Source organism: Amblyraja radiata, chromosome 6 (genome assembly GCF_010909765.2).
Source record: "Amblyraja radiata isolate CabotCenter1 chromosome 6, sAmbRad1.1.pri, whole genome shotgun sequence".
NCBI lineage: Eukaryota > Metazoa > Chordata > Chondrichthyes > Rajiformes > Rajidae > Amblyraja > Amblyraja radiata.
Window position 1 is genome coordinate 9,780,971 of NC_045961.1, and position 11,070 is coordinate 9,792,040.

General features: G+C 53.9%; 1 protein-coding gene across 2 annotated transcripts in view; it reads right to left on the bottom strand.

Annotated features, from left to right (window-relative positions):
• Window positions 1–8,619, bottom strand: part of smpd1 (sphingomyelin phosphodiesterase 1) — a 38,621-nt gene extending 30,002 nt beyond the window's left edge. Inside the window, exon 1 of one of the 2 annotated variants that reach the window (XM_033022192.1) lies at window positions 8,361–8,618. In XM_033022192.1, the coding sequence (XP_032878083.1) occupies window positions 8,361–8,537 (177 nt within the window). In that variant the 5' untranslated portion in view covers window positions 8,538–8,618. Of the gene's footprint in view, window positions 1–8,360 lie in introns of both variants that reach the window. The other variant, XM_033022191.1, reaches the window with a different exon arrangement.
• Between the last annotated feature and the right edge of the window lie 2,451 nt (window positions 8,620–11,070).

The following is an 11,070-nucleotide window of genomic DNA, read 5'->3' on the forward strand; positions in this document are numbered from 1 at the left end:
TTTTGTAAATCGCCCCTAGTGTGTAGGGAGTGGATGAGAATGTGGGATAACATGGAACGAGTGTCAACGGGCGATCGATGGTCAGCATGGACTCAGTGGGCTGAAGGGCCTGTTTCCGTGCTGTATCTCTAAACTCAACAGGTCAAGCAGTATCTGTGGAGGGAAGAGACGAACTGCATTTCAGCTCAGGACCCTGCATCAGTCTGAAGAAGGGTCTCGACCCGAAATGTCAACTGCCCATCCCCCCACAGCTGCTGCCTAACCCGCTGAGTTCCTCCAGCACTTTGTGCTTTGCTCAGGATTCTAGCATCTGCAGTTTCTTTTGTCTCCAGTCGGCCATGGTTTGGACTCACCAGTACTGACAAGAGCTCTCTGTGTGGAGTCTGGTCACACAGTCACCCCACCCTCACCAGCTCTCTCTCTCTCTCTCTCTCTCTCTCTCTCTCTGTCTCGGGTGTGGTGTGGTCTCTGGAGTCAGGTCACACACACACAGACATGCCCACTCGCCTACCCCTGGCAACAGCTTGGCCTATTTTAAGATTTATTTCATAATCTGCCCCCTTAGCAATATCAATTCCTGTGGTGGTGTGAAGTGCAGAGTTGGCATTCTGACTCACTGTTTGTGGCGACGAGTTGGATTGTTGTGAGCTCGGGCAGAGTGCCCAGTGCAGGGGCAGTGTTACTGGGGCAGAGGTGGTGTAACTGGGGCAGGGGTGGTGTTACTGGGGCAGGGGTGGTGTTACTGGGGCAGGGGTGGTGTTACTGGGGCAAGGGTGGTGTTACAGGGGCAGGGGTGGTGTAACGGTCAGAGATGGTGTTACTGGGGCAGGGGTGGTGTTACTGGGGAAACACAGTGGAGCAGGGCCTGGGATTTACAGCACCATTGGCTGGGGAGGGGAGAGCTTCACTGCCCGGTCCATCACCGGCTCTGACCACCATCGCAGAGATTTACAGGAGTCGCTGCCTTAAAAAGGCAGCCAGCAACATCAGAGACCCACACCATGCTGGCCACACACTCCTTTCACCATTGCCATCGGGAAGAAGATACAGGAGCCTGAAAATTGTAACGTCCAGGTTCAGGAACAGCTTCTTCCCTACAGCCATCAGGCTGTTAAACACAACCTCAAAGAAGCTCTGAACTACGTGGACTATTATTGCACTATTATTGGGGGGCGCGGGCGGTTATATGTGTGTGTGTGTGTGTGTGTGTGTGTGTGTGTGTGTGTGCGCGTGTGCGTGCGTGTGTGTGGCGGTGTGTGTGTGTGTGTGTGTGTGTGTGTGTGTGCGTGCGTGTGTGTGTGGGTGTGTGGGTGTGTGTGTGTGTGTGTGTGTGCGTGTGTGCGCGCGTGTGCGTGGGGGTGTGTGTGTGTGTGTGTGGGGGTGTGTGCGCGAGTGTGTGTACGTGTGTGTGTGTGCGCGTGTGTGTGCGCGTGTGTGTACGTGTGTGTGTTGAATTGAATTGAATTGAATCCTTTATTTGTCATTCAGACCTTTCGGTGTGCGTGCATGTGTGTAAGTGTGCGTGCGTGTGTGTGCGCGCGCGTGTGTGTGTACATATGATCTGTATAAATGTGTATATGTGAGTATGTGTATAAACACACACACACTGAAGTGTTCTCTCTTTTATTATATGGTTGACAGTGCACTATGTTCACACATTGTGTTGTGCTGCTGCAAGTGAGAATGTCATTGTTCTATCTGGGTCTAACAACACTAAACAGTCTGACTGACCACACACTAGTTGCTGCTGGGAACAAACCAAGACCCACTCTGTTAGCGAGTGCTACGGGAACTGAGACAACAAACACACACAGGCCTGTGGCCGGGTGTGAAAGCCACAGGGAGAACATCAGCTGTACTTAGTTCCGTAACACGTTACACAGGTCGAGTTCAGACAGCACGGGCTACACACACAGCCCCCCCCACCCCCCCGCCTGATGCCCACTGCATCACTACTGCAGTGGGTCTGTGTCAAAGTCAGGCCATGTCAGGGCAGGTGAAGGGGCAGAGGTGGGGTTACAGGGGCAGGGCTCTCCAGAGATGCTGCCTGTCCAGCTGGGTTACTCCAGCGTTCCTCTACGTCACTACCACAGCGTGTCTGTGGTACAATTGTAACTTGACACAAAGTGCTGGAGTAACTCAGCGACACAGGCAGCATCTCTGGAGAAACGGGTGACTGAAGAAGGGTCGTGAAGCAAAACGTCCCCCATTCCTCCTCTCCAGAGATGCTGCCCGTCTCGCTGAGTTACTCCAGCGTTTTGTGTGTATCTTCGGTGTAAGCCAGCATCTGCAGTTCCTTCCCACACAGTACATTTGTGGTGATGACGTGTCAAAGAGCAGAGAGAGGTTCAAAACCAAACCAAACTTAGTTAAACAATATGGGATAACATGGAACTAGTGTCAACGGGCGATCGATGGTCAGCGTGGACTCAGTGGGCTGAAGGGCCTGTTTCCGTGCTGTATCTCTAAACTCAACAGGTCAAGCAGTATCTGTGGAGGGAAGAGACGAACTGCATTTCAGCTCAGGGCCCTGCATCAGTCTGAAGAAGGGTCTCGACCCGAAACGTCAACTGCCCATCCCCCCACAGATGCTGTCTAACTCGCTGAGTTCCTCAAGCACTTTGTGCTTTGCTCAGGATTCTAGCATCTGCAGTTTCTTTTGTCTTGAGTCTCCCATGGTTTGGACTTCCCAGTGCTCACAAGAGTTCTCTGTGTGGAGTCTGGTCACACAGTCACCCCACCCTCACCAGCTCTCTCTCTCTCTCTCTCTCTCTTTGTCTGGGGTGTGGTGTGGTCTCTGGAGTCAGGTCACACACACACAGACATGCCCACTCGCCCACCCCTGGCAACAGCCTGGCCTATTTTAAGATTTATTTCATAATCTGCCTCCTTAGCAATTTCAATTCCTGTGGTGATGTGAAGTGCAGAGTTGGCATTCTGACTTTCACTGTTTGTGGCGACGAGTTGGATTGTTGCGAGCTCGGGCAGAGTGCCCAGCGCAGGGGCAGTGTTACTGGGGCAGGGATGGTGTTACTGGGGCAGGGATGGTGTTACTGGGGCAGGGGTGGTGTTACTGGGGCAGGGCTGGTGTTACTGGGGCAGGGGTGGTGTTACTGGGGCAGGGGTGGTGTTACTGGGGCAGGGGTGGTGTTACTGGGGCAGGGGTGGTGTTACTGGGGCAGGGGTGGTGTTACAGGGGCAGGGATGGTGTTACAGGGGCAGGGGTGGTGTTACTGGGGCAGGGGTGGTGTTACTGGGGCAGGGGTGGTGTTACATAGAAACATAGAAACATAGAAATTAGGTGCAGGAGTAGGCCATTCGGCCCTTCGAGCCTGCACCGCCATTCAATATGATCATGGCTGATCATCCAACTCAGTATCCTGTACCTGCCTTCTCTCCATACCCTCTGATCCCCTTAGCCACAAGGGCCACATCTAACTCCCTCTTAAATATAGCCAATGAACTGGCCTTGACTACCCTCTGTGGCAGAGAGTTCCAGAGATTCACCACTCTCTGTGTGAAAAAAGTTCTTCTCATCTCGGTTTTAAAGGATTTCCCTTATCTTTAAGCTGTGACCCCTTGTCCTGGACTTCCCCAACATCGGGAGCAATCTTCCTGCATCTAGCCTCTCCAACCCCTTAAGAATTTTATAAGTTTCTATAAGATCCCCTCTCAATCTCCTAAATTCTAGAGAGTATAAACCAAGTCTATCCAGTCTTTCTTCATAAGACAGTCCTGACATCCCAGGAATCAGTCTGGTGAACCCTCTCAGCACTCCCTCTAAGGCAATAATGTCCTTCCTCAGATTTGGAGACCAAAACTGTACGCAATACTCCAGGTGTGGTCTCACCAAGACCCTGTACAACTGCAGTAGAACCTCCCTGCTCCTATACTCAAATCCTTTTGCTATGAAAGCTAACATACCATTCGCTTTCTTCACTGCCTGCTGCACCTGCATGCCTACTTTCAATGACTGGTGTACCATGACACCCAGGTCTCGCTGCATCTCCCCTTTTCCTAGTCGGCCACCATTTAGATAATATTCTGCTTTCCTGTTTTTGCCACCAAAATGGATAACCTCACATTTATCCACACTATACTGCATCTGCCAAACATTTGCCCACTCACCCAGCCTATCCAAGTCACCTTGCAGTCTCCTAGCATCCTCCTCACAGCTAACACTGCCCCCCAGCTTAGTGTCATCCGCAAACTTGGAGATTCAATTCCCTCATCCAGATCATTAATATATATTGTAAATAGCTGGGGTCCCAGCACTGAGCCTTGCGGTACCCCACTAGTCACTGCCTGCCATTGTGAAAAGGACCCGTTTACTCCTACTCTTTGCTTCCTGTTTGCCAGCCAGTTCTCTATCCACATCAATACTGAGGCAGGGGTGGTGTTACAGGGGCAGAGGTGGTGTTACTGTGGCAGGGGTGGTGTTACTGGGGCAGGGCGGGTGAAGGGGCAGAGGTGGTGTTACAGGGGCAGAGGTGGTGTTACAGGGGCAGGGCGGGTATAGCAGGGGCAGAGATGGTGTAACAGGGGCAGGGGTGATGTTACAGGGGCAGGGGTGGTGTTACTGGGGCAGGGGTGGTGTAACGGGGGCAGGGCTGGTGTTACTGGGGCAGGGCTCTCCAGAGATCTGCCTGTCCCGCTGAGTTACTCCAGCTTTTTGTATCGACTCACACAGACCTTTCTGTCCTCGGTCTCCTCCATTGTCAAAGTGAAGCTAACTGCAAATTGGAGGAACAGCATCTCATATTTTGCTTGGGCAGCTTACAGCCCAATGGTATGAATATTGGTTTCTCCAACTCCAGGTAGCTCCGGCATTCCCTCTCTCTCTATCCCTCCCCCACCCAAGTCGCACTAACTTCTCATTTTCACCCAACAAACGGCTAACAATAGCCTGTTTCCTTTATCATCGTTCTGTTTTTACATATCTTTCAATCATTGTTCTTTATCTCTCTACGTCACTACTGCAGTGTGTCTGTGGTCAACAGCCCAAGGCAACAAGTACTACTGTGGTGTGACACAAGCTCAGCGGAACTCAGAGAAAAGGGTGACTGAAGAAGGGTTGTGAACCAAAACGTCATCCATTCCTTCTCTCCAGATATACTGCCTGTCTCGCTGAGTTACTCCAGCGTTTTGTGTCTATCTTCGGTGTAAGCCAGCATCTGCACTTCCTTCCTACACTGTGCATTTGCAGTGATGACTTATCAAAGAGCAGAGACCAAAGTTGCAGAGAGCTCTTGTTAAACCACACACATCACGTTAGGCAGATAAGGGTTGGTGTTGGCATCATGCTCGTCACGGAGATTGTGGGCCGATGTGAAGTGAGCAGAGTGAGGGTGCTTGAGACTGATGGAGGGGCACAGGGTGTTGCGGAGAGGCGCGGCCGGAGCTGGTGAGTGGTCACCTTGCCCCGACTGCAGCGGCCACACCGTTGGTGAGCGGTCAGAGCAGCAGCTCTCCCTCCGTCTGGGACATTAGCTGGACACCACTGAGGCTTTTACAGCACAGCCGTGTGACACAGCTGATTACCATCTGGTTTGGGAACTGCTCTGCCCAGGACAAGAAGGCTCTGCAGAGAGTAGTGCGTTCGGCCGAACGCACTATGGGAACTTCACTCGCCCCCCTGCAGGAACTATACATCAGGAGGTGCAACTCAAGAGCCAATAAAATCATGGGAGACCCCTTCCACCCGTGCAATGGACTGTTCCAGCTGCTACAGTCAGGCAAACGCCTCCGTTGCCATGCTGTGAGAACGGAGAGGATGAGAAGGAGTTTCTTCCCAGAGGCCATTCGGACTGTAAACTCCTATCTCACCAGGGACTAACTTTACTGAACGTTTTTCCTTCTGCCCACAATATTTAATATGTAAAAGAATTTGTGATTGTGTTTATAGTTTGTTTGGTTGTTTGTTTGTTTGTCTTTTTGCACAAAGTCCGCGAGCATTGCCACTTTTCATTTCACTGCACATCTCGTATGTGTATGTGACGAAATAAACTTGACTTGACTTGACTAACACACCCAGAGGATGTGGTACACACATCCCTCTCCTACTTTCCTCCGCAACCAGGCACCAAACCTCCACTGAGGGCACTGCCAACCTGCAACCTTTTTGTATATAAGACATAAAGGAGGATCTTGAAATTTATTCGGAACCGCACAGGGAGCCAGTGGAGAGAGGCCAGGATCGGGGTGATGTGGTCCCTTTTTCGGGTGCCCGTCAGGAGTCTCGCTGCGGCGTTTTGGACCAGTTGCAGGCGGGACTGGGATGATTGGCTGATGTCAGTGTAAAGGGAGTTGCAGTAATCTAGGCGGGAGGAGATGAATGTGTGGATGATCTTTTCGAGGTCATCAAAGTGGAGGAATTGTTTTATTTTAGCTATCGTCCAAAGCTGAAAGAAGCTAGCTTTTACCACGGCATTGACTTGTTTGTCAAATTTCAGTGCTGAGTCATGCCAAGGTTTTTGACGTGAGGTTTGAGTAGTGGGGTAAGGCTTCCAAGGTTGCCTGCTATCATTTTGATTGAGTCCGAGGGGCCGAGAAGGATGACCTCAGACTTACTCTCGTTTAGTTGGAGGAAGTTCTGGGTCATCCAACACTTTATATCCTCGAGGCAGCAGATAAGGTTAAGCAGATTTGACTAAGCAGATTCCAAGGTGAACGTGGAGAACATTGACTGCTTGCATCACGGCCTGGTTCAGTATCTCGAACATAGAAAAATAAATGCAGGAGTAGGCATTCGGCCCTTCGAGCCAGCACCGCCATTCAATATGATCATGGCTGATCATCCCCAATCAGTACCCCGTTCCTGCTTTCTCCCCATATCCCTTGATTCCGTTAGTCCTAGGAGCTAAATCATTCAGGTGGTGCTGGCTGGAAGGGCCGAATGGCCTACTCCTGCACCTATTTCCTATGTTTCCAACCATCAGGCTCTTGCACAACACTAACACTAACCTCACCCTACCACTGTGGGCTCTACATTTCAATTTTTGCTCAGACTTTGGGCTTTGCATTATCGTCATTAGTTTACTCAGTGATAATGCTCTGTATTTCTTTGTTGACGTTGCATCTCAAGTCCTTGCAAAGCTGCAGAGAGCAAGAATGTTCCACTTCATATCGGGTGCACATGACAGATAAACCCTGGCTTCTCCAGACAAGAGAATGCTGAGGGCGGAATCCTGATAGAGGAACAAACTGCTGGAGGATCTCAGAGGGTCAGAGAGCGTTTGTACCCGACCCACCGACTTCCTCCAGTCTTGTGTTTGGGATTTTAAATGTCTCCCAGAGGAGATATTAGAACGCTTCTTTCCAGTTTGGGGGTCAGGATCTCATGGGCTGACAGGGTGGGTGAGGCACAAATCCACAGTCCCCCTCCCTCACCCCACTCTCCCTTCCACCACCAGGGCAGTTGTCACCCCCTCTCTCCCGACCCACACCCCAGGGACTGTTCCCTCCGCACTCCACAGGCTGTTACCACACTTCCTCTCCCCCCCCCCCCCCTGGGTCTCTCAGCTCCCCATTCTGTCCCCCACCCTACACACTGTCACCCCCTATCCTCAGGGATGTCTCCCTCCCCCCCCCCCCCCCCCCCCAGGGTCTGGCTCACTGTCACCCCACCCCGGGTCAGTCTCTCCCCCACCCAGAGTCTGTCCTGGCCACCACCTCAGGGCGCGTCTCCCCCCAACCCCACCGGTTGTCACCCCACCCCCGGGGCTATCGTCCCCACCCAGAGTCTCTCAATCACCCCTCCCTCACTGAAGTGGCTCTCTCTGCCCACCCCAGGGTGCTCTCTCTCCCCACCCCAGTGTGCTCTCTCCCCACCCCAGGGTGCTCTCTCTCCCCACCCCAGGGTGCTCTCTCTCCCCGCCCCAGGGTGCTCTGTCCCCGCCCCAGGGTCTCTCCACCCCAGGGTGCTCTCTCCCCACCCCAGGGTGCTCTCTCTCCCCACCCCAGGGTGCTCTGTCCCCACCCCAGGGTTCTCTCTCTCCACCCCAGGGTTCTCTCTCTCCACCCCAGGGTGCTCTCTCTCCCCACCCCTGGGGTGCTGTCCCCACCCCAGGGTGCTCTGTCCACCCCAGGGTGCTCTCTCTCCCCACCCCAGGGTGCTCTGTCCCCACCCCAGGGTGCTCTGTCTCCACCCCAGGGTGCTCTCTCTCCCCACCCCAGGGTGCTCTCTCTCCCCACCCCAGGGTGCTCTGTCCCCACCCCAGGGTGCTCTCTCTCCCCACCCCAGGGTGCTCTGTCCCCACCCCAGGGTGCTCTCTCTCCCCACCCCAGGATGCTCTGTCTCCACCCCAGGGTGCTCTCTCTCCCCACCCCAGGGTGCTCTCTCTCCCCACCCCCCCACTGACCTGCAGCGCGAAGTCCAGCGCGGTGAAGGCCGCTCTACAGGCCCGGCAGCTGATGTTGAGGCCGCGGGCCGGGGTGAACGGGTGCAGCGGGGCGGGAGCGGCGGCCAGGCGGTGGGGGCCGGGGCTGAGGGCCCACAGAGCAGCGCACAGGAGGGCGAGGAGCGGCCGCGCCGCCATCACACCGTCACTGTCACCTGTACCGGCGCTGCCATCACATCGCCATCACCGTCACCATGGTGGCAACGGCTCTCCGTCACGTGGGGGCGTGGCCAGGGCGGTGATACCCGTGGGGGCGGGGCCCGGGCTGAGTGACAGATGTGGGGGCGTGGCCAGGGCGGAGTGATATGTGTGGGGGCGGGGCCCGGGCTGAGTGACAGCTGTGGGGGCGTGGCCAGGGCGGAGTGATATATATGGGGGCGTGGCCATGGCTGAGTGATAACTGTGGGGGCGTGGCCAGGACGGAGTGATAGCTGTGGGGGCGTGGCCCTGGCTGTGATAGCTGTGGGGCGTGGCCAGGGCTGAGTGATGGCTGTGGGGGCGTGGCCCGGGCTGAGTGATAGCTGTGGGGGCGTGGCACTGGCTGTGATAGCTGTGGGGGCGTGGCCTTGGATGTGATAGCTGTGGGGCGTGGCCAGGATGAGTGATAGCTGTGGGGGTGTGGCCAGGGGCTGAGTGGCGGGGCCCCGGCTCCGCTATAAGATCTTTGGCCGTGGGCGCGGGGCCATGGGTGGGGACTGGGCCTGATGGCGCGTCACGTCACGTCCCACGCACGCACGGGTGCGGGGCATGACTGGGGGGCGAGTTCAGGAGGAGGGCGGGGCCTGATGCGGCGTTACGTCACACGCACATACAAAGGGGGCGGGGCATGTGGAGGGGCAGGCCCAGGGGAGGGGCGTGGCATCTTCTGGATTGACATACCGCTTCACAGAGAGCTGGCATAACTCAGCGGGACAGGCAGCATCGCTGGAGAGAAGGAATGGGTGACATTTCAGGTCGAGACCCTTCCTCAGACTATACCACTGGATGAGATCTAGTGTCTGCACAAGGGTGTCGACCCGAATCGCCACCCAATCCTTCTCTCCAGAGATGCTGCCTGTCCCGCTGAGTTACTCCAGCATTTTGTGTCTATCTTCGATTTAAACCAGCATCTGCAGTTCCTTCCTACACATTCTAGGTTTCCACTGCAGACTGTGCCTTTCTCACGGAATCCCCACTCCTCACTGGAGCTGCTGCCGCTGTTTGTCCACTGACCAGTCTCTCATCCAGTGGAAAGACACAAAAAGCTTAGTAACTCAGCGGGTCAGGCAGCATCTGTGGAGAACATGGATAGGTGACGTTTCACAGAGTGCTGGTGTAACTCAGCGGGTCAGGCAGCATTTGTGGAGAACATGGATAGGTGACGTTTCACAGAGTGCTGGAGTAACTCAGCGGGTCAGGCAGCATCTGTGGAGAACATGGATAGGTGACATTTCACAGAGTGCTGGAGTAACTCAGCGGGTCAGGCAGCATCTGTGGAGAACATGGATAGGTGACGTTTCACAGAGTGCTGGAGTAACTCAGCGGGTCAGGCAGCATCTGTGGAGAACATGGAGAGGTGACATTTCACAGAGTGCTGGAGTAACTCAGCGGGTCAGGCAGCATCTGTGGAGAACATGGATAGGTGACGTTTCACAGAGTGCTGGAGTAACTCAGCGGGTCAGGCAGCATCTGTGGAGAACATGGATAGGTGACGTTTCACAGAGTGCTGGAGTAACTCAGCGGGTCAGGCAGCATCTGCGGATAGAAAGAATGGGTGACGTTTCAGGTTGAGACCCTTCTTCACGCTGAGAGTCGGGACAGCCTAGAGACCAAAGGGGATGTAAATGAAGGAAAATGTAGAATAAATTATTGTTAAATACTTTTTTGTTGTGGGTAATCCAGTCAGCAGAAAGACTGGTCAGCAGTCCGAAGAAAGGTCTCAACCCGAAACGTCACCTATTCCTTTTCTGCAGAGAACTGCTGAGTTACTCCTATGGAGCGAAGGAATAGGCGACTTTTCGGGTGGAGACCCTTCTTCAGACTGATGTGGGGATGGGAAGAAGAAAGGAAGAGGCAGAGACAGTGGGCTGTGGGAGAGCTGGGAAGGGGAGGGGAAAGAGTGAGAAAGCAAGGACTACCTGAAATTGGAGGTCAAGAACTCTACGACCACAAAACATTGAATTCTCCAATTTCAGGTAGTCCTTGCTTTCTCCTTCCCTTCGCAGCTCCCCCACAGCCCACTGTCTCCGCCTCTTCCTTTCTTCTTCCCTCATCCCCCCCCCTACCCCATCAGTCTGAAGAAGTCTCCACCCAAAACATCACCTCCGCTCCATAGATGCTGCCTCACCCGCTGAGTTTCTCCAGCATTTTTGTCCACCTTCGCTTTTTCCAGCATCTGCAGTTCCTTCTTAAACATGCTGAGTTACTCTGGCATGTTGAGTCTATCTTCCGCAGAAGGACTCTACATGATCACAATGAAGCTGCCAGCGGTGTTTGTCACACATAAAGACACAATGTGGATTGGAAATCTATCTGTTTTTAATGCAAAATCCATAAAGTTATATATTCAATAAAATAGCAGTGATACAATAAGTTGAAATACGTGGTGTATAAATTAGATACATGATGGGCAGGTGTTGGGGGAGGGGAGCGTGCAGGGGTGGACAGTGTGTGGTCAGACTGAGGGTTAGTG